At 40.6% G+C, this 19,674-nt stretch overlaps 1 protein-coding gene across 1 annotated transcript in view; it reads right to left on the reverse strand.

The window, feature by feature from the left end:
• Positions 1–19,674, reverse strand: part of RNF19A (ring finger protein 19A, RBR E3 ubiquitin protein ligase) — a 95,902-nt gene that overhangs the window by 24,156 nt on the left and 52,072 nt on the right. The window contains exons 3-4 of the mRNA XM_067537260.1: positions 10,077–10,841; positions 198–406 (exon numbers count right to left, since the gene is read on the reverse strand). Coding sequence (XP_067393361.1) covers positions 198–406; positions 10,077–10,672 — 805 coding nt within the window. The 5' untranslated portion in view covers positions 10,673–10,841. The remainder of the gene's footprint in view (positions 1–197; positions 407–10,076; positions 10,842–19,674) is intronic.

Genomic DNA, 19,674 nt, shown 5'->3' on the forward strand with positions numbered 1-19,674 from the left:
GTATTAGAAAAATTCAGCACTTTTTAAAGTTATATTAATGTTTTATGGTTCTGAAACTGGTACAAAAATAAGAAGGAATGAGGGGCTGGAAGCTAATGAAGTCATCACATATTTCTGTCTTTTGTAATATTAATCAAGTAAGTAGTCATGTAATTGTATTAGTAAGACATTCTACATACACACATGGTCATAAATACCTGCTGCTCCAGACTCCTGGCTATAACTAATAGATGAAGAACGAATTGTTCTCAGGCGTAGACTATGGGCTCTTTCCTGACGAGCCGCATCACAGGTCTGGTTTGGATGCCAAATCTGTTTACAGTGGTAGCAGAACTCAGTTCCACAGCCTTCACGCCCACAGGTAAGTTTGGGACAGCTGGCACAGCCAAAAGCAATCACAGCGTATCTTAAATGATCAAGAGGGGTGGGAGAAAGATTTTTGTTAATACAAAAATAGTATCTATAGACAAGCTGGTAGGGCAGCAGCAGAAGCAACTTAAGCATGCACTGTTGCACTGGGGGAGAATGGGGCCCCTAGTCAGGGCCACCTCACCCACCTCCTCAGACCCAGAATTGTGCAGGGTAGCCACTCTCCAGGGACACTGGGACCCATGCAGTCACCTCTCTCCATAGCAGGTAGGTTTGGGGGAAAACTGCAGGGAGGAGCTAGCCAGAAACTAAAGCTAGCACAACTCTTGCAGGAGCAGCTTAAGCAGGGAAAGATGGGCACTGAAATATTTTCCTACAGCTTTGCCTGGACTCCCTCAACCTTGGGCTGTTTGCTCCAAGCCCCTCTAGTCCCAGTCTCACAGGGGTTTACAATATTACAACCCCTAACTGATTTAGAAGCCAAAATGGGACTTAGGCTCTTTAGTGCCTAAACCCCCTTTTGAAAATAAGACAGGCTCCTAAATCAGTCTAAATACCTTTAAAAATCCAGGCCTAAAAGCATACCCAAGTGTTACCACAGAGTTTTAAAATAGCAAATCCCACATGACCTCATTCCCTCCCCTCTGTGCACACCAAATCACATAATTCCTGTTGTGTCCAGGGCCTTCTGCATCCAGAAGACATGGGATCAGAGTTTGCCTCTAAGAATTTCCATAAATTGCAGTTAGAGCAAGCAAAGATTAAGTTACTTGGACACTCCACTGATTGTCCTTTTGCCTAAAGTTTCTTGCGGAAAGCAACACATTTACACGAGTGTAATTACTGCAAATAGTTATTTGACCATTTAAAAAACTAAAGACTAGCACAGCCCTTGAATGGATTAGTCTTTTCAGCATGCATATTATGACATTTGTTTACAGATGAATTATCTTCATACTACCATAAAACCTAATAAAATACAGCCCAGAGAGGTCTAATGGAAGGACAACATATGCTGCCACAAAGGAGATCCAAATTTCAATGTCTTGCCCAGTCCCTTACTTCTAGGCTGATGACAGGCAAGAGTACAGAAGAAACAGCGTGTTCAGAAAAAGAGAAAGAGGCTTTGCAAATTGCTGGTTTTCTAATCCACTCAGGAAAGTAAACGGTAGTGTGTTTTAGGTTTCCACAGAGAGTACGTCTCCCTGATACTACTGTGCTGTAAAGGGAATCACTGCGACACAGCATGCATGAGATTAGAAGGGGGGGGGAGGAGGGGTGGAAGGAAAGGGAGGCCCTCGGGCTCCCCAAGCACCTTTGAGGAATGAAAAAAAGAAATGTACATTAAACCCACAGGGGGAAAAAAATCTTTATGCTGACATGCAAATGTTAAAGTTCAAGATTTTTAAAAGTATCTAGTGATTTTGGTTCTCTCCATTTTTAAGTACCTACCCTGAGACAGCTTAAAGGAGTCTAGAATTTCAGAGGACTGGTAACCAGTAATTTCTGTAAATCCAGGATCTCAAATTGGGCACCCAAAGTCATTAGTCTTTACTAAAAATCTTAGTCAATAATCTTACATTTATATAGCACAGTCAACACTTACATACTATGGCAACAGACACCACAGAAAAAACAAGGACAGTCTGAGACAGATGTTTCATATAGAAATTAGTTTACAAAGTAGCAACAACTGAGACTGAATGCAGTGGCAGGCAATTAACATTTCAAACAAGGACAGTGTAAGACAGGAAGGGTAAAATTTTTAATAGCACTTAAGTGACTTAGAAATCTATGTCCCATTTTCAAAAGTGTCTGAGTCATTTAGGTGCCTATGTGATCAAGAGGCTTTTGAAAATTTTACCCAGAGAGTGAATAATATTGTACCTAGCTGAAATGTGTTAAGTTTACAGAGAAGATGGTATGATGAGATTGCTTTGGAAGTCCACACAGCAATGAAACAGTCCCTCAGCCCAAGCCCGGCAAGCCCGGATTGGCTGGCACAGGTCAGCTGCAGGATTTTCTTTGCTGCATAGACATACCCTGAGTTACTACAGAGCATTCTCTCCCAAATGTCTAGCTGGTGGGTCTTGTTAACATGCTTGTGGTCCAACTGATCACCATATTTGGGGTTGGGAAGGAATTGTCCCCCAGGTCAGATTGGCAAAGACCCTAAAGGCTTTTCGCCTTCCTCTGCAGCACGGGGCATGGGACACTTGCAGATTTTAAACTGGAATAAATGGTGGATTCTCTGCAACCTGAAGTCTTTAAATTCAGCTATAGGTTATGGGTCTATTATGGGAATGGCTGGGTGAGGTTCTGTGCCCTGTGATGTGCTGGAAGTCAGACTAGATGATCACGATGGTAACTTCTGGCCTTGAAGTCTATTAGTCTACAGTGTAAATTTTGGGAAGTGGATAGTATCTCCCCACAACTGCAGACTCTTGTAATTTTATCATGGGTCCTGGGATATGTAGTATTTTTCTTGAAGCTCTAACTTCTGGAATCATTTAATTACATGGGAAACTCTGCTTTCATTTAATAATAACGCTTCTAAAGCTAATGGTCATAAGCAAAGCTTGAAAATGTGAACCAAGTGAACTTAAGTACAAAAACCAGAAGCCAAATATAAAATAACCCAAAATATACTTTAAAAAGACCCTCATGATTTGTGCATGCTTTGGTTTGGCAATACTGACTCCCCACAGAAGAATTCATCCAGGGCGGTGGAGTTAAACATACCCGTTAGTAGAGAGACAAGATGGGTGAGAGCTCTGTGTAAGCTCGAGGGCTTGTCTCTCTCATCAACTAATAAAAGATATTACTTCACCCACCTTGTCTCTCTAATATTCTGAGACCAACATTGCATACACCAATTTTCAGGCAGTCTGGCTTGCTGGAGATCTCAGAGTGTAGGCAGGGAACTGTGCACCCTGAAAAATGTGTGTCAGAAGGGAGAGACACACGCTGGTCTCTACCCAAGAGAGGTGACAGCTGAGGAGCCAGGAGCCTAGAGTAGGTGCCCCTGAGGGACCATGTAGGAGAAACATAGGTGCAGCTGCCCTGAACTGTGACATCCCACAGCAAGAACTGATATGAGAAAAAAATAAGCCTTCAATTTTAAATACATACTTTGCAGTTTCTCAAAGCACAGATTAAACATTAAAGCATATGTTTGTTCATCGGGAGAGGTGTATTTCTTTAGGCATCTATTCTTGAAATTACTTTTTCCAATACCAGAATAGTCAGCTGTGGAGCACCTACCAGTCATTCCACTTAATTTTTAAATTACAGGCATTCAATAAAGATGTTCTTACTGTACATGAAAATGGCATGCATATATTTGTAAAGTATTTCTATATTTTACACACACACTAAATTAACATTAAAGTTGCAAATTGTACTCAAAGTTAGGAAGTGACAGAATTAAGATTGCCCATACAACCTTAATTTGACCCTTTGTGCATATGTATTAGGGTAGTTTTTAATTACGTGATCACATACTATTTTTCCGCAAGACCCATCTTATTCAGTGCATAGAATGGACTGTGCTCACTTAATGAGCAGCTATTCAATATTTTGTGTAACCTTCATTGTTCAATGTGTGGCCCCTGGCCTTACTGACTGTACATCATTCAAACCCTGCTATGAAAGACAGAATTAAGTTCCTAATGGGCTTTCCTGTGGTGCCTATTACTACAAGTAACTGAGTGCTTCTCAAAACACCAATCAATTTATCTTCACAACACACAAAAGGTAAGGGGAGTAATATTATCCACATTTTACAGATTGGGAATTGAGGCAAGGAGAGATTAAGATCAAAGTATGCACTAAATTTGGGTGCCTAGTTTGAGATTCCAAGGACCTGACTTTTCAGAATACTTAGCATTAAATAGTATTTCATATGCTCAAAGCACAACTCCAGCTTTGAATATTGGCACTTCTGCAAATCAGACCCCAAGGTATCAAGCTGGGTACCCAGAACACATCATTAGTGACCACCTGAAAAAACGGATGGTTTAAGTAACTTGCCCAGCATCCCATAGGAACTATGGCAGGGATTCAGCTAAAACCCCTCACCTCATTCACTACACATCTTCTAATTTTTGCAACAAATAAGGGAGGAGTCCTACAGAAAATTAACTTCTTTATTACACATCCCTGATTCAAGCTCTTCCCTACATCCAATCCCAGAGCAGGTCCACCCTGCACACTGAATGAGGCAGAGGTCCTGTGGAAAAAATAGTATTTAATTATATGATCACTTACTATCACAACACAAATTCTGGCATTTCCAAACTTTTGAGTACTTCACACTGCAACCTAAATAATGTTCTGTTAACAGTTTTTTGTGCAAAATTTCCCAGGTTTTTTTAAACGGAAAGCAAACTGAAAAAACAAATTCCATCATGTATCATTATATTGCCACCCACGTGATCCATCAAGATTGGATTCACTGCCCAGACCTTTGTCACTTGAGCTGAGTAACTGATAGGAATAATAGACTGTCATTCTGCATGTGAACCAACGCTAGAGGGCGGATGAGACACAGTTGGTTTCACAGTTGCTGACATCAGAAAAATGATGAGACAAATCTTTGGTTCCATTTCTGAAGGGGAGTGAAGGGGAGTGACTCTTCTAGAGGGCAGACTCCTCCTCTGCCCCTTCCCCTAAAGCTTGACCCCTTCTGCCCTGTCCCTGTCCCAACCCTCTTTTACATGCCCCACCCCCCATGGCTCCTCATTTCAATCCTACTCTCCTCTTCTCTACTCAGTCTCAATCTCCACTCCTCAGGCTTCTCATCCCAATCCCCTCATCCAACCAGTCCCACTCGTCCATTCCGGGTTTGCTGTGTAAGTCCCAGTGTCCCCCTCACACCCAGACTTTCCCCTTCCCTACATCCAATCCCATTTCTCAGCTCCTTGTTGGATCTTTCGCTCTCCTGGCTCCCCTGCAACTGGCCCCCAGGCCTAGTCTCCCTCCTAGATCCCTTATCCAACCAGTCTTCTGTCCCAACCCTCTCTTTGGTTCACAGATTCCAAGGCCAGAAGGGACCTCTCTGATCATCTAGTCTGACTTCCTGTATAACACAGGCCATAGGACTTTCTTGATCAGTTCCTGTCCCAGTCATCCCACTCTCTGCCTTCTTGTTCCAGTCTCTCTGCTCAACCAATCCCATTTCCCTCTTGCACCCTATCTCATTGTCAGATGTCTCCTGTTCCCTCCCACAATCATTCCTCGTATCAGTCTCCTTGTCCAGCCAGTCACAGTCTTCCCCCTTTTCCCATCTCCTCATCTCATCTGTGCTGCACCAACAGCCAACTATCCCCAGACCCCCCACCCAGTTTTCCTCATTCTCAGTCTCCTTGCCCAATCAATTCTAACTTCCTCTCATCTGCTGGCTCACAGTCCCAGCCTCCCCACCCAGCCAGTCCCAGTTTCTCTCTATCTCCAGTCCCAGTCTCACCAGACTCATTTTCCAAATCTACTCCTTACCTCTACACTGGTCCACCTTGTTTCTCCTCTGCATTTGAATAGGACTGATTACTCCACGCTGCTTGAGTGCCAGCAAATTGGAGGGGGTAAAGAACTGAGAGGACAGGAAAGACAGATCCACACTGGACCCACCCCAGCCCAGAACAGCTGGGAGCAACCACTTCAGGAAGTCTTTTGCCCTGGGCTGGAGCATATTCAGTTGCTGTGTGGGGATGGCATATGTGCCATCTGGTCACAGCAGGCTATGAGAGGCTGGGCCATGTGCGGATGAAATCTTTGGAGATTTTAGCTCCTCCCTGAAACTTTCTTCCCCTGCCCCCTCGTTTATGGCCCCAAAATGTTGTGCCATTCAGACTTTAAATTGTAAACTCTAGACAGTCTCTAGTGGCATATGTAAAATTGAATTTTTAAAAGAATGACTTGGCCAAAATTCCGGAAATTTTCCATCAGATAGCAAACAGCACATCCTTGACATAACGCCACCACCTTCTGTCAAATGTCAAGTCCCTGCTCCAAAGCACGGGGGTATTAGAGATTTTTGCAAGAAAAGGTTACCAGACTTCTTCTCAGAAATGGCTGAACTGCTTTGGCTGACATTTTCTAAAAACGTTCTACCAGAGGCAGACACCCAAATGGAAAATTCCAACCCAAATGGCTGAAGTATGGTAAAGTTATAAACAACTAAAAACAAGGTCTTATAACGGAAACTGTCAGGCAACTCTAACAATAGCCTAGGGCTACCAGCACCACTTACAAAACACACAAACTTAGGTGTGCTCAAAAAGTACTGTATTCTTTGTATCCTCAAAAGGTACATATCTGAAAGTCACATGAAAACACTCAGCACTACAAAAGTGTTTCTGCTAAAGTACTGTAAATGTTTCTGACTAGTTATGAAGTTATGTTCCCTCCTAATTTTGTTTATATTATTGTGTTTCTAAGAGACAGTGTGAACACCCTCAAATGTTTGTATTTTTAAATGGCACTTTGCAGTAAACAAGCATACATTTTATAAAACCCACTGCTGATACAATTTAATGTAACAGAATGTATCAGATGCTCCAAATGGAAAATACCATGATAAATTTGCAAGGTAAGTATGTTCTTTTAAAAGATCCTTAAGTTAAAAAATTTAGTTATTTATTAAAAAGAAAGTTTATACAGAATGTAACAAAAGTTTTCATAACAATAAAAATGAAAATAGTTTGTTTGGATGTACATGTTCCCTTGCAACATTTACAGCACTGTAACACTGTATTAGTGCAAGATAATAAAAATCTGAACAAAAATATATAGCTCTATTCTTTGTTCATACTGAGTGAAATGCAGAATATAAAGTAATAGATATCGTATTTTTTTAAATTATTTGTTTTAATTTTCTAAGTTACCATGCAAGCAAGAATTAAACAAACAAACAAACAAACAAACAAACAAACAAACAAACAAACAAACAAACAAACAAACAAACAAACAAACCCCAGTGTCTGTATTTTAGTTGGAAAAAAAAAAAATGTTAAACAAGCCCAGAAAAAGCTCCCTAACTTGCAGCAGTGATTGAGAAACTTATCGCAAAATTGACAAACAAAAAGGGAGAGGATGAAAGGGAGGAAATGAAGAAGCAAGATCCTTTTAAAAGAAACTTATCTACATTAGGAAGTTTTACAAAAATTTCTAACTAGTGGGAGCTCTAGTATAAACAAGGCTCCTATGGCTGGATCCAACACTGTCCATAAAACTTGCTTTTCAACAGATTTAAACCCACAATAGATAGTAAGAGATGATGAAAACTTGCCTACTACGCTATGGTTCTGATCCTACAAACACTTACGAATGTGAATAGCTTTAAGCACATAAGAAGTCCCATTCAAGTCAACAGTAGTACCCACGTGCTTAAAGATAAGCATGCGGATAAATATTTGAAAACAGGACCTAGAACTTCTGCCAGGGGAATTTTTTGGTGAATTTTTTTTAGTGTAAATACAGCCTTGGTATGTACTATTTTACTTCTTTTGTTGTCTTATTGTTTGTTACCCTTACTTATCCTTCCTTGCTCCTCTCTGCACCCTTCTTTCCCTGTCCCCCTCTTCTTTATGACCACAGAATTTTATGTCCATTCAGACTTTAAACTGTAACTCTTTGGGTCAAGGAGAAGGTCTTCGTTCTCCAGAATTTTACAAGAAATGCTCAATATAATAAATTGTTAAATGTTGTGAATTAGCAAGTCAACCAAACATTAAGAATAAGGGTACAGCATCACAAAACGTATGGAGATAAGATAAGAAAAGCCAAGCTGAGCTTTAATTATTTATTAATTAATGCTCCACAGTACACAAGCACATGTGCTGCAGTTTATCTAGAATAGCAATGAAGTGTTAGTCCAGGACTCTCACTGCAGTTCTCTGTTTCTGCTCTTAAATCTTTGCTTAAAAGCCAGGAGAGACTGTGTGCAAATTACTGGTATGGAATTAATGCAAATACGAATTAGCAAAGTTCTATGATACTTCATCCCACTTAGAAAACAGCAATCTGAAAAGTCAAAGAAGAACTTCTTCAGACACAAAACTATTAAATGTTTTGTTTTTATTAAATACTCTCTCCTATGCCATTGAATCAAAAGCAGACTTCTTGTCCTTGACCTCAAGGCTCTGCACAAATCTGCCCCTCTCTTCTTACCTATTCAACACGTCACCCACACTGCCTCTGCTCCACCAACTATACCAGGTTTTGTCCACCCATTTATCAGCTTCTTCTACACAGACCTCTATGGATGGAATTTGCTTTCTCTAGAATTAACCTGTAAGGCCATTACTCTCTTCTCCTTCAAATCCCTTCTCGAGACTCACTTCTATTACGAGGCCTACAAGAAATCAAATAAGCAATGATGTCCTGTCTGAGCATCAGTTGAGGATAGCTTTTTTGTTTTATTTTATTTTTAAAACTACACTATTTGGAACCATGTGAAAACATATAACTGCATGTTCCTATTTTCATTACCCTCTGCCAGCATTCCTCCCTTATTTCCTTTTACTCATCACACTTGCGTTTGACTCTTATTAGATTGTAAACTCAGATAGGAATGGTCTCTCCTACTATGTGTTTTTAGTATGCCTAGTACACTCGGACCACAATCAAGGTTGGAATCTCTAGGCACTACTGTAATGCAATATTAACTCTAGTAGCAATTTTGAGCCTCTGAAGTGACCATCTTGCTGAATAATTAAATTATCTGAGAAACCAGTAATATAGAAGCCCAATGTAGGGGGTTGTTGACGAATTCCAACCTATTAATGTCATCTTCAACTTGTTTAATATTTAAACAACAGATTTAAAGTTTAGGCAAACTTCTTTTTGGTACTAAACAGTATCAAACTGGTTTATTATATCTTATATTGGTCTCCCATTGACAACCAACACTGGTGTCTCACAACCAACAGCAAGATGGCTGTTGTCTGCAGATGGAGAGAACTGTAAATAAAAAAAAAAAAACTTTTCAAGACTATTTCTCAGAATTTTTTATATTAGATATATATGCTTTTCAGTTTATATTTAACTTAGTACATTAATTTGTTAGAAGTACTTACTGTAACTTGTAAAAAAATACTAAAAGCATTTGACCTCATCACAGCAAATGAATTATCACAGTTTTACATTGTCACCCTTCACCACAATATCTAAGAGCCTTACCCGTAAAATCAAAAGCAATAGCAATGTCCTTAAGGTACTTGATAGAGTCTCTGGTACTTCTCCCTTTCTGGGGTCAGAACTCTGCTTGGAGTAGGGTTTTTTTGGGAGGATTCTTTTTTTTTTTTTTTAAAAGGGAATTCCACTTCCCCCAGCTACATGGAATACATGAAGTGTCAGTGCTTTAAGACAGACCAGTTCATCCTTCCTTTTAAATAGCCTGACATTCAGTACTTCAAGCTCCATACAACTACCTTACCTATTTTGTCACCTGATTTGCTTTGTATACCTTATTTACAAGCTAGAATTTGTTCCTACAATTTTCTTGGTCGAAGAAGACAGTTTGTCAACAATAATATGGAAATGATTATCAGATTAGAATTATCCTAACTTACCTATTACAAATTCAAACAGTAATGTAGAGTTATAATAAGGGAGATTTGATTTTACTAGACAAAAGTTCATTCGATATGCCCCACTGGATCAGGTCGGGGGAAAAAAATTAAAAAGAAAAAAAAAAGCACTCTTACCCACAATCTGGAGCTGGGCACCACCTACAATCCGGGTCTGCAACTAGCCAGCGCCTAAGCATAAATTCTTCATATTTTTCCATCAAGATGTCATCATTTAATATCAAACGAATATCATGGGGATTAAATCGTTCAGAGCATTCTGGACAGCTAATATTAACTCTGCTCTCAGAGATTTCTATCCGGAGATACTGACGTAAGCAATCCACACAAGACCTATGATGACAAGTCATTATTTCTGGGAACCTGTCCTTAGAGTGCCGCAAAAGGCACAAGGGACATTCCATGAAGTCTCCACTTGGTTTGCTGCTGGAGGTGGCTCCGCTGTCTGAAGAGGTATACGTGGAGAAAATGGAGTTCTTGTCTGCACACATTTCCGAATGTATACTTTCAATACTAGCAATTCCATCCACCCCTCCATTTAAATCCCTGGATTTGCGTTTTGTGTCCTTTTTCCTCCGAAAGATGGAGGCCAATGAAATTCTCCTTTTCTTTGGTGCCTTTTTAACTGAAGGCAAACTCACCGAGGAGGCAGAAGACTGCAGATCCCGATCAGAACCCATTTGCCGATGCAAACTCATGTCTAAGACATTCATCAGAAGTGTATTAAAGTTAATATGTATCCCTAATCATTTTTAAGGCTCAGATGAATATAAGAGGAAATATGCTAAGTCATGTTGCCAGGTAATCCTACTGGATAGATAGTCTTCATGCAGAAAGTTCTTCACACACATTTATTTCCTGCCAACTCTTCATAGAAATTCTCTGAATTGGAGTGGGGGAGAAATGGGAGAAGAGAAAAAAAAAGACAGGTTAGAATCATATTCATTCAGTCCCCTTCTTAGTTCTAAAAAGAGCACAGTCTCTGAGCCCCTTATTACTCATATAATACATATTACTGCTTCCTCCTCTCCCACCAACAACCTTTCCTATCCGTTTCATCACTTGCTGCACCTTTGTCATTTACCAAAATTGTAAGTTCTTGTCTTTTTACTACATTGTACTGTGAATAAAAGAATAGGGCAAAAGCCCCTGTAGGTACTACTGTAATACAAGTAATGATAAAAGGATAACTATGGGAAATAAAAATACAAGTAGATCTTCCACACAGAAGTATAGTGTAATTAGTGGATTTACAGTGTTTAACCTATTAAGGCTACTCTACTTTGTAGCTTGGGGGATGCGGGCATGGGGGAGAACACATATCATAGAACCACTATAGGTAGTTAATGTAAAATTAAAATGAAAAAAAAAAAAAAAAACCTTGCTCTATATGAATATTCTTCCACTCCGAGTCAGTGAACTTCTGGTAATATGTTGGGAGGGGAACAAACAAACATGAGTAGACTCTGCTCTCAGATTTCGATGCTGGAGGTAATAGAGATTGGAGCTGTACTTCTTCCTTCAGGTTTCCTTCTATGGCAGCAACTAAGCAGCTGCAAGGAAACCCAGCCAATGGCAGCATGGCTCTTTCACTACATCTTGCTTCCATGCAAAAGGGGAACCAGCAGAGTGCAGCCACCCATTCCTGCAAAACAGCATGGATCTCCTTTCCTTATGGATCCATGAGACTGGGAGGGGGCCTGGCATCCAAAATCCACAACCTCCCTTTCCCACTGTCTTTTGGCAGAGATGACAATTATAGAAAAATGCAGCAAGGGTACCTCCATTACCCATCTTTCCCGCATGTTTGTCCATACAGAGGGACATCTGTTTCTCAGAAAACATGGCACCTGATAATACAACTTTTGATAATCAGGCGGAAAATGGGAAGTGTTTCTTGGAAGATTTCAATATTATATAACTGGATGTACTGGCTTGTTAAGATGTATTGTGAACTACCACATCACTGGCCTTCATGTTCTGTTTCTCAATGTTTCAAACTTTACTTCAGTGTGGAAAAGGAGGAGTGCAACTGGTTTGCAATGTATCATATTGAAGTTAACTGCTAGAAATATAACAAATAGGAAGGAAAAGGAGGGATTTGTAGAGTGCACATAATGTGATATATTACAAATTGGTTTTTTTGGTTTTTTTTTAAATACATTTTGGTAGATGGGAGACTTAGGAATCTGCTAAGTATTGGCATACTGAACAGGAAACCTTAATCCAACAGCATATAAAACATAATTTGTATCCTAGATATAGGATCAGCCACTGGTTGAACAGTGACTAAGTGCATATCTAGAGACCCTTCCCACAACAACCAGATCTGCAACACTTAGAACACAAGGTCAAGTAGGGGAGGTTTCAAAGGAAGACTGACTAGCAGTGGAAACATCAACCCACTGATCTCTCTGAGAGGAAGGTTTGTATGTATGTGCAACAAGAAAACAGTATATCAAGATATAAATATGGTCATATCACGGTTAGGCTAGTGCACATGTTGGGGAGGTCATTCTTATCTTTGTAAAAAAATAAAAATAAAACCCCACACCCTAAAAAACAACTTCTCCTTAAACAGCTGTAAATCTGCAGCCAAAGGGATAATTAAAAAACTGCCACTGATGCCACACGCAGTGATTACTCTGAGAAGCTAATGTCTCACTTCCCATCACATTTTTCACATTTTACACATATATATTTCCCATTTCCGTTTTACTGACATTTCAGTTTTTAAGCCAATACCTGATTTCATCATGTGACTACACTGTTGTGAAAATACTCAAGAGTCATGAAATTACAGCTGGTTTCACTAGCACCAAGAATCATGGCTAGGTGTTTTTAAGTGTATTTCTTTCAAAGTTGATATATTTCAAGTCCTGAATTTATGGGACTATGTAAATATAATGTTCATATGCATCATGCATAATTCATGCAAACAAATTCTGTAGCGACTCAATATAAACAAACAATACTAACATACTAAATGGAACAAAGTATTTCAACTACTGTGTTATTATGCACTCAAACTGATTATGTATTCACATACTGATTCCCCAAGAACAGATTACTGTGATTTTACAGTAACTTCATCATCCCTCTGCTGCAACAACATTAGCATTTACACTTAGGATGAAAGTCTAGAAATTCTAGGAGAGTCATTTCCATAGCAACTTTGCTGCCAGAGTGTGTAAAGGAAGGCCTACGTTTAAAAGATGCTGTTTCATACTATTATTTGCATTTCCAGTTAACAGTCCTATGACACAAACTGATATAAGTAACGTAAAGTAAGAGACCTTTTCCTCTCTTGCAAATTGAAGAAGGCTGCAAGGTCTTGGGAAAGAGGAATTTTAAAAACAAAATCCATTCAGTACTATTAGGAAAATAGTTTTTCTCCTTTTTCACTAATGGGATGCCTTTTGTAGACTGTATCTGAAGCAAAATTTTAATATGCTACAATAAGTATATTAAAAACGTGCTTCTACTTCAGAGCATCATGCTAAGAAATTTAAAGAAATATCACTATTGCTGGTAGAATTTAGGGATGTAAAAATTAGTATACAATTTTTAGAACATTTAAACCGTTAAACGCTGGGGGAGGCTGGGCAGCTCTCACTAGTGGGGAGCTGAGCCAAGCCAAGCCCAGCTGTGGCGTGCCCACCTCTCCTCCGTGCTGGGAGCATGCACTGTGAGCCAAGCCCAGCTGCGGCTCAACCCCCATATTGCCACCGCTCACCACTCACCGAGCCTAGCTGCAGCTCGCTCCCCTATACCCCCCACACTGGGTTCCCCGCTGCTTGCCAAGCCCATCTGCAGCTCACCTCCTGCCTCCTCCCCCACACCCCCCCCCACTGGGTTCTGTGCCTACCCCACTTGCTAAACCCAACTGCGGCTACCCCCCGCGCTGGGCTCTGCGCTTCCCCACCAGCGAGAGCTGCCCAGCTGCTCTGGCTGGCAGGGAGCCAGCCCAACTGCCGCTCCCCTACAACCCCCAGTTTGAACAGTAACCAGCTGTTTAAAACGTTTAAACAGCTGATTACTGTTTAAACGGTTAACCTTTTATATCCCTAGTAGAATTATGACTGTTCTCTTGTATTGTGCCTCACTTCACAATGGTTAAAAATTACTATTACGTCTATAATAAGTTAATCATATATGAAGTTGTTCCAATAAAACATATTACCTCTCCAATCTCATTTCTCTAATATCCTGGGGCCAGCAAGGCTACAACATTGCATATTACATCTACTGACATTTATGATTTGACTTGTCCTTTTGCCCATTCACAGACCCTAACAAACTGAGGCTTAAAAAAATCTGTTAAGATCCAAAATGCTGTATCTCGTGAAGCAAATGAAGGTTCCTTTGTCAGACACATTGCTGTTAAGTAATTGTGTACTAAATCCATAAATTAGGTGAAATCAAAATGCTTGTAAGATTTCTCTTACTTCTTATAAAACAAGATTACATAGCTTCAATAACTAGTATTTTTCCACTTTGTAAAGGAAAATGAGACTATGTCAACATACTGCTTCATTCCTGTTTTATGGTACAGAGTACAGTTATTGTATGATGCACCAACCAATTCTTTACTATTCATTTTTATCAAATTCACCATTTTAAAAAATTGAAAATTAGAGTACTAAATTCAGTTCACTTGAATGCCTCAAACGGAATTCCATCGCCAGCTCCAAATAAGTCAGTGCAAAATAATTTGATGGAACCGCTTTAAAACTGGTGATAGATTCACAGATTAGCAGATATACCATTATTTTCTTAAACAGTATGAAAACAAAATTTACAGTAGTTCTGGGGGGGAGGTCAAATCCTGACAACAAACTCGTAAGTCTATAAGAAGTAATGCAGCATTAAAGAATATATGTACATTTCTAGACTGGACAAACTGTTGCAGAGCAACATGGAATACATTTAGTAATACAATGTATATTTTAACTTACAGACCTAAATTTTAAAAGGCAGCTCCAATTCGACCTAAAGAACAAAATTCTGAGACAATTCAGTTGGGTTTTGCAAATCAATGAATATGAAGCCAAAACAAAATTTCCAGAAAAATATTTTATTTACTTTAGTTTTTGTAGCTAAAAACAATTCCAGCCACTAAGTGAGGAAATGGAATTGCTCAAATACAAACACGCAAGGATGCATAGTGGTTGTAAGATAAACATCTTTCTTTTACTATTTGTTTAAACAGCTCTTAGAATGAGCCAAATGCTTTACAGAAGACAATCCCTGCCCCCAAGAAGATTACAGTCTAATTTTACATGATGCCCTCAGTTGTAGCAACAAACAGCAAAGGACAGATAGGTGTTGACGAGAAAGAGGAAGATAGGACAAGAGTTTCAATAATAAGATTATGTGGTTACTTAGGTTAATTATGCGCATACCTTGATGGCACTGTTAACTTTTTTGGGGGGGGGGGGGGGGGGAGAAGAAGGAGAACCAAACAGGCATTCGACAGGAAACAGGAGAAGGGACAGAGGAAAAAACAAGGATGAGAATAAAGTTAAACAACAGCGTATAAGGGAGCAGGAAGGCAGATGAGGATAACACCAGGAAGTGCAATAAGTACTTAAATTTTAGTAATAAATTAGAGCTTTTAATTGTCAAAAGAATAATTTGAAATGCTTTGGGAAAAAAAAACCACTCACTTTCATACAGTAATATAAATTACAAGTACTTTGAATTAAAGTGAGATGGGGCTTCAGGAGGCCATTGGAAACAAGAGAAAAGCTTAAGAGAGATACAAAACTTCATTAAAACAGTTAAAGTTGCTGAGGGCAAATAATGCCCAAGTCATTTCCCGGGGGTTTTCATTTCTTTTAAAATAAAAACACTGTAAAGATGACACAAAGAAAAATATTAACTTAAAGTTTATATACTAAAACCCCACACGACTCTCCTCATGCTTTTACAATTCCTGCAACAAATCTGAGAGAGACAAACTATTTATGAATTGTGAAACACATTCTCAGCCAGCAGACCACAGATATTTTGCTGGCTGGGGCTGCCATTAGATGAACACAGCCTCTCAAGGGTCACCTTGCCACTAGAGATCAATGATATCTGATGTTTGAAGTGGACAGACAGAGAAGTGAAGTTAATTCCTGAGGGCTGTGAGGAGCACAGATGTCAGCCATGCTTTTCTGATGGAAGCCCCACTTGGTTAACCCTCTGTGGTTTGCCAGCTGAAAGTTTTGGTCTAACTGACCAAAGGTGATTGCCAAAGCCCAGATGGGCAGCAGGATGGTAACGGAAACAATGGGGAGTGCAGGCAGGGATATTTGTTTAGGCTGAAGGATCATCACAGGGAGTATGAATGGAGCAGGAGAGATACACAGATGGCCTAGACTCCTCCTAGGATTTACCTTAGCCTAGACTCCTCCCAAGGTTTACCTCAACCAACATTCATGTGTCAAAACTACAACTTGCCCTACCTACAATAAGATTTTAAAGTGCCTTAGCTATTTTATTTATTTATTTTTTTTAAACACCAATTTTTCCTCCTGTGGACAAGCCTTCAAACTCTTCTCACAACTACAGAGAAGATTTCCTTAAGTCCTCCTGATGAACGGATTAAGGAAATATATGACTAGTTTACTGTAGGAATTTATGTCTGCCTCTTGGCTTTCAATTTAAAAAGCCTCAGTATATTTAATTTCATTTTGGCACATACTGAAAACCTAGTTAGTCAGATTGCTTCCTCAGTCCTGACAATTTTTTAAAATGTGTGAGAGTGAAGTTGTGGGAACTTTATTTTTAAAATTTTTATTTTTGAAACTTAAGCCACAAGGAAGACATTTTCAAAAAGGGGATATTGCTTTTGTTACTTAAACTTTAATGATGGCTGTGCAAAAAAACCACAATTCCTATATTTTTCAAAATATGTTAAACTACATTTTTCAAGTGAAACGTATTATGGAATACTATGTTGAAATGTCACATTTGATTCCTGGTCTTTCCTTGTGAAATGCAACAAATTATGACAGAGAAGAAGAAAGGAAAGATTACTTACCTGTAACTGAGGTTCTTTGAGATGTATGGTTCCTATCTGTATTCCACAGAGGGTTATGCACATGAGCTGGGCACCCGAGCCAGACCTTTTCAAAGTAGTAGTGTCCATCTGTTGGTGCATGAACCCTTGCACTGCCTCATGGTTTTGCCCAAAGTGATAAAGGGTGGACCGGACCGACCGCGTCTTCAGTTCCTTCTCCACTTCAGATCTACCAGATCTGCAGGAGAGGTGAAGAAGGGTGGATTTGGAATATAGATAGGGAGCAGACATGGAGTGGGTCTGTCCACCACAAAAGGGAAGCAATTACTTCTGGTGGGATGGTGAAAATGATGTCTGTGGGTTGGTGCATGAGGGAACAGGCTCCTTGCAGCCATAGCTGTAGACAGTGGAAGTGCAGGTGAGCAAAACCTGTGACATACGTGCACGTTGCCATATGGCCGAGAAGGAAAAGGCAAGTTCTGACTAAAACCAAGGGGCTGGATGTCACTGAAATGATCAAGTTCAGTAGACTCCAGAACCTGTCTTTCGGTAGGTAAATGTGTGTGAAGGCTGCGCCAATGCATGCGCTGATGAACTCCAGGGACAATGTAGGGTGCAAAATCGATTTTTGGACATTCACACTCATCCCTAGGGAGGAGAGGAGTAAAAAGAGCTGGGACGTTGATTCCCAAGCCCACTGAGGTGGTTTATCTGCAAAATTCTCCATCTGCCCATAGTCACTAGAGATCAATGGCATTTTACATGAAGACATGTCTTCAGAATCAACCACAGCCTGAAGTACGATCCTAGAGACAAACCTGCCCTCCTCTACAGTAGTCTGGAAGCAGGTACGATCCTGCTGAGGCAGCCAGTCATCCAGGTGAGGGAAGACAAGAGCTCCTTGCCATCGGAGGTACACCACTTTGCCATGGAGAAAACTCTTCTGAAGATTTGTGAGCAGTGGTGAGTCCAAATGGGAGGACCCTGTATTACAAGTGTTGCAGACCCAATGTGAACTTCAGGAACCATTTGTGGATTGAGTGGATGTTAACATGGAAGTGAGCATCCTGCATATTGATAGCCGTAAACCACATGCCTTTTTCTAGAGAGGGAATGATGGCTGTGAGCATGACCATGCAGAACTTTGGTTTGTGAATGGAACGGTTGAGGTGTTGGAGATCCAAGATAGGTCTCCATCCTCCTTTCTTCTTGGAAATATCTGGAATAGAACCCTGTGCCCTAAAAAACTTCAGGGACTGGTTCCACTGCTCCTCTCTGCTGGAGGGAGTCCAGCTCTGGGGTAAGAATACCATCATAAGAGTGATCCCTGAAACTGGCTCAAAGTGGAGGTTGTGGAGGAGGTAGCGTCATAAACTTGATCACATAGCCGTTTCGAATGACATCCAGGACCCACTTGTCTGTTGTTGCTGCACTCCATGATGATAAAAAGAGTTTGAGATGGTCCTCAAAGGGGGTGGTTGGAAAGATCGTTGAGGAGCAAAGTAGTTGATGGCTCTTTAGAGGCACTCAGAAATATCGTTTACGTGAAGATGGGGTGTGCTGCATGGAGGGCTGCACTGGTGGACAAGGCAGATGAGACCTGTGGTCTTTTGGGCACTTCTATGGAGGTTCGTAGGCTTGTTGGTGGTACAACTGGGGAGTTCTATAGCATTGTGTAGGCAGCTGGAGGTAAAATTTCTGTTTCAGTGCCGGTGTATATATGCCTAAGAATCATACAGTGGCTCTAGGGTCTTTCAGTGAGTGTAAGGAATCATCCAGCTTCTGGTTGAAGAGATGTGATTCATCAAAAGGGAGGTCCTCAATTGTGCTCTGAACCTCTCTAGGTAAGCCTGTGGAATGTAGCCGGGATTCCCTCCTCATGATGATTCCAGTCTCCACTTTACATGAAGATGTGTGTGCAGAATCAACCACAGCCTTGAGTGTGTTTTTAAAGACCAACTTGCCCTCCTCCAAAATAGTCTGGAAGCGGGCATGATCCTGCTGAAGTAGTTTATCTGCAAAATCCACCATCTTCCCACAATTCAAAAAGCCGTATTTGGCCATGAGCACTAGGTAGCTCAAGATATGGAACTGGAGGCTGGCCAAGGAAAAGACCTGTCTACCCATAAGGTCTAATCTCTTGCCCTTCTTGTCAGAGGTGGTGGCACGTGAATGCTGTTGCCTGACCCGCTTTGTAGCAGCCTGGATCACCAAGGAATCAAGCAGAAGGTGGGAGAACAGAAATTCAGACCCCTTGGATGGGACACAGTACTTCTTTTCCACCCCTTTTAGGATGGGGGTGCACATGGGCAGTGTATGCCACACGTCCATGCCTGTTGGAGAATGGTGTCACTGATCAGTACCAATGCAGGCAAGATGTCTAGTAGTTGGTGATGACAGTCCTGCATCTCCTCCAGTGGGACCTGAAGAGCATTAGCTATTTTCCTGAGCAGCTCCTGAAATTGATGGTAGTCATTCAGAGAGGAGGATGTCGATGACACAGCCATGTCTAGGAATGATGAGGGGAACCTCTCCGGATCCACTGGTACAGTCAGAGCTGGGCTGACCAGGGCACCATCCAGCCCCAGTTCTGAATGTCTACTCGACAAAGGATGGGGTGGTGAGATAGAGGATTCCTCCAGGTTGAGCAAGATGGTTCTAAAGGTGAATATTGGGACCACAAGCTCCAATATGGCCAACCTG

The sequence above is a fragment of the Emydura macquarii genome, unplaced genomic scaffold, assembly GCF_026122565.2.
Source record: "Emydura macquarii macquarii isolate MOO-44397 ecotype Brisbane River unplaced genomic scaffold, CSIRO-AGI_Emac_v2 contig_383, whole genome shotgun sequence".
In the NCBI taxonomy this organism is placed as follows: domain Eukaryota; kingdom Metazoa; phylum Chordata; order Testudines; family Chelidae; genus Emydura; species Emydura macquarii.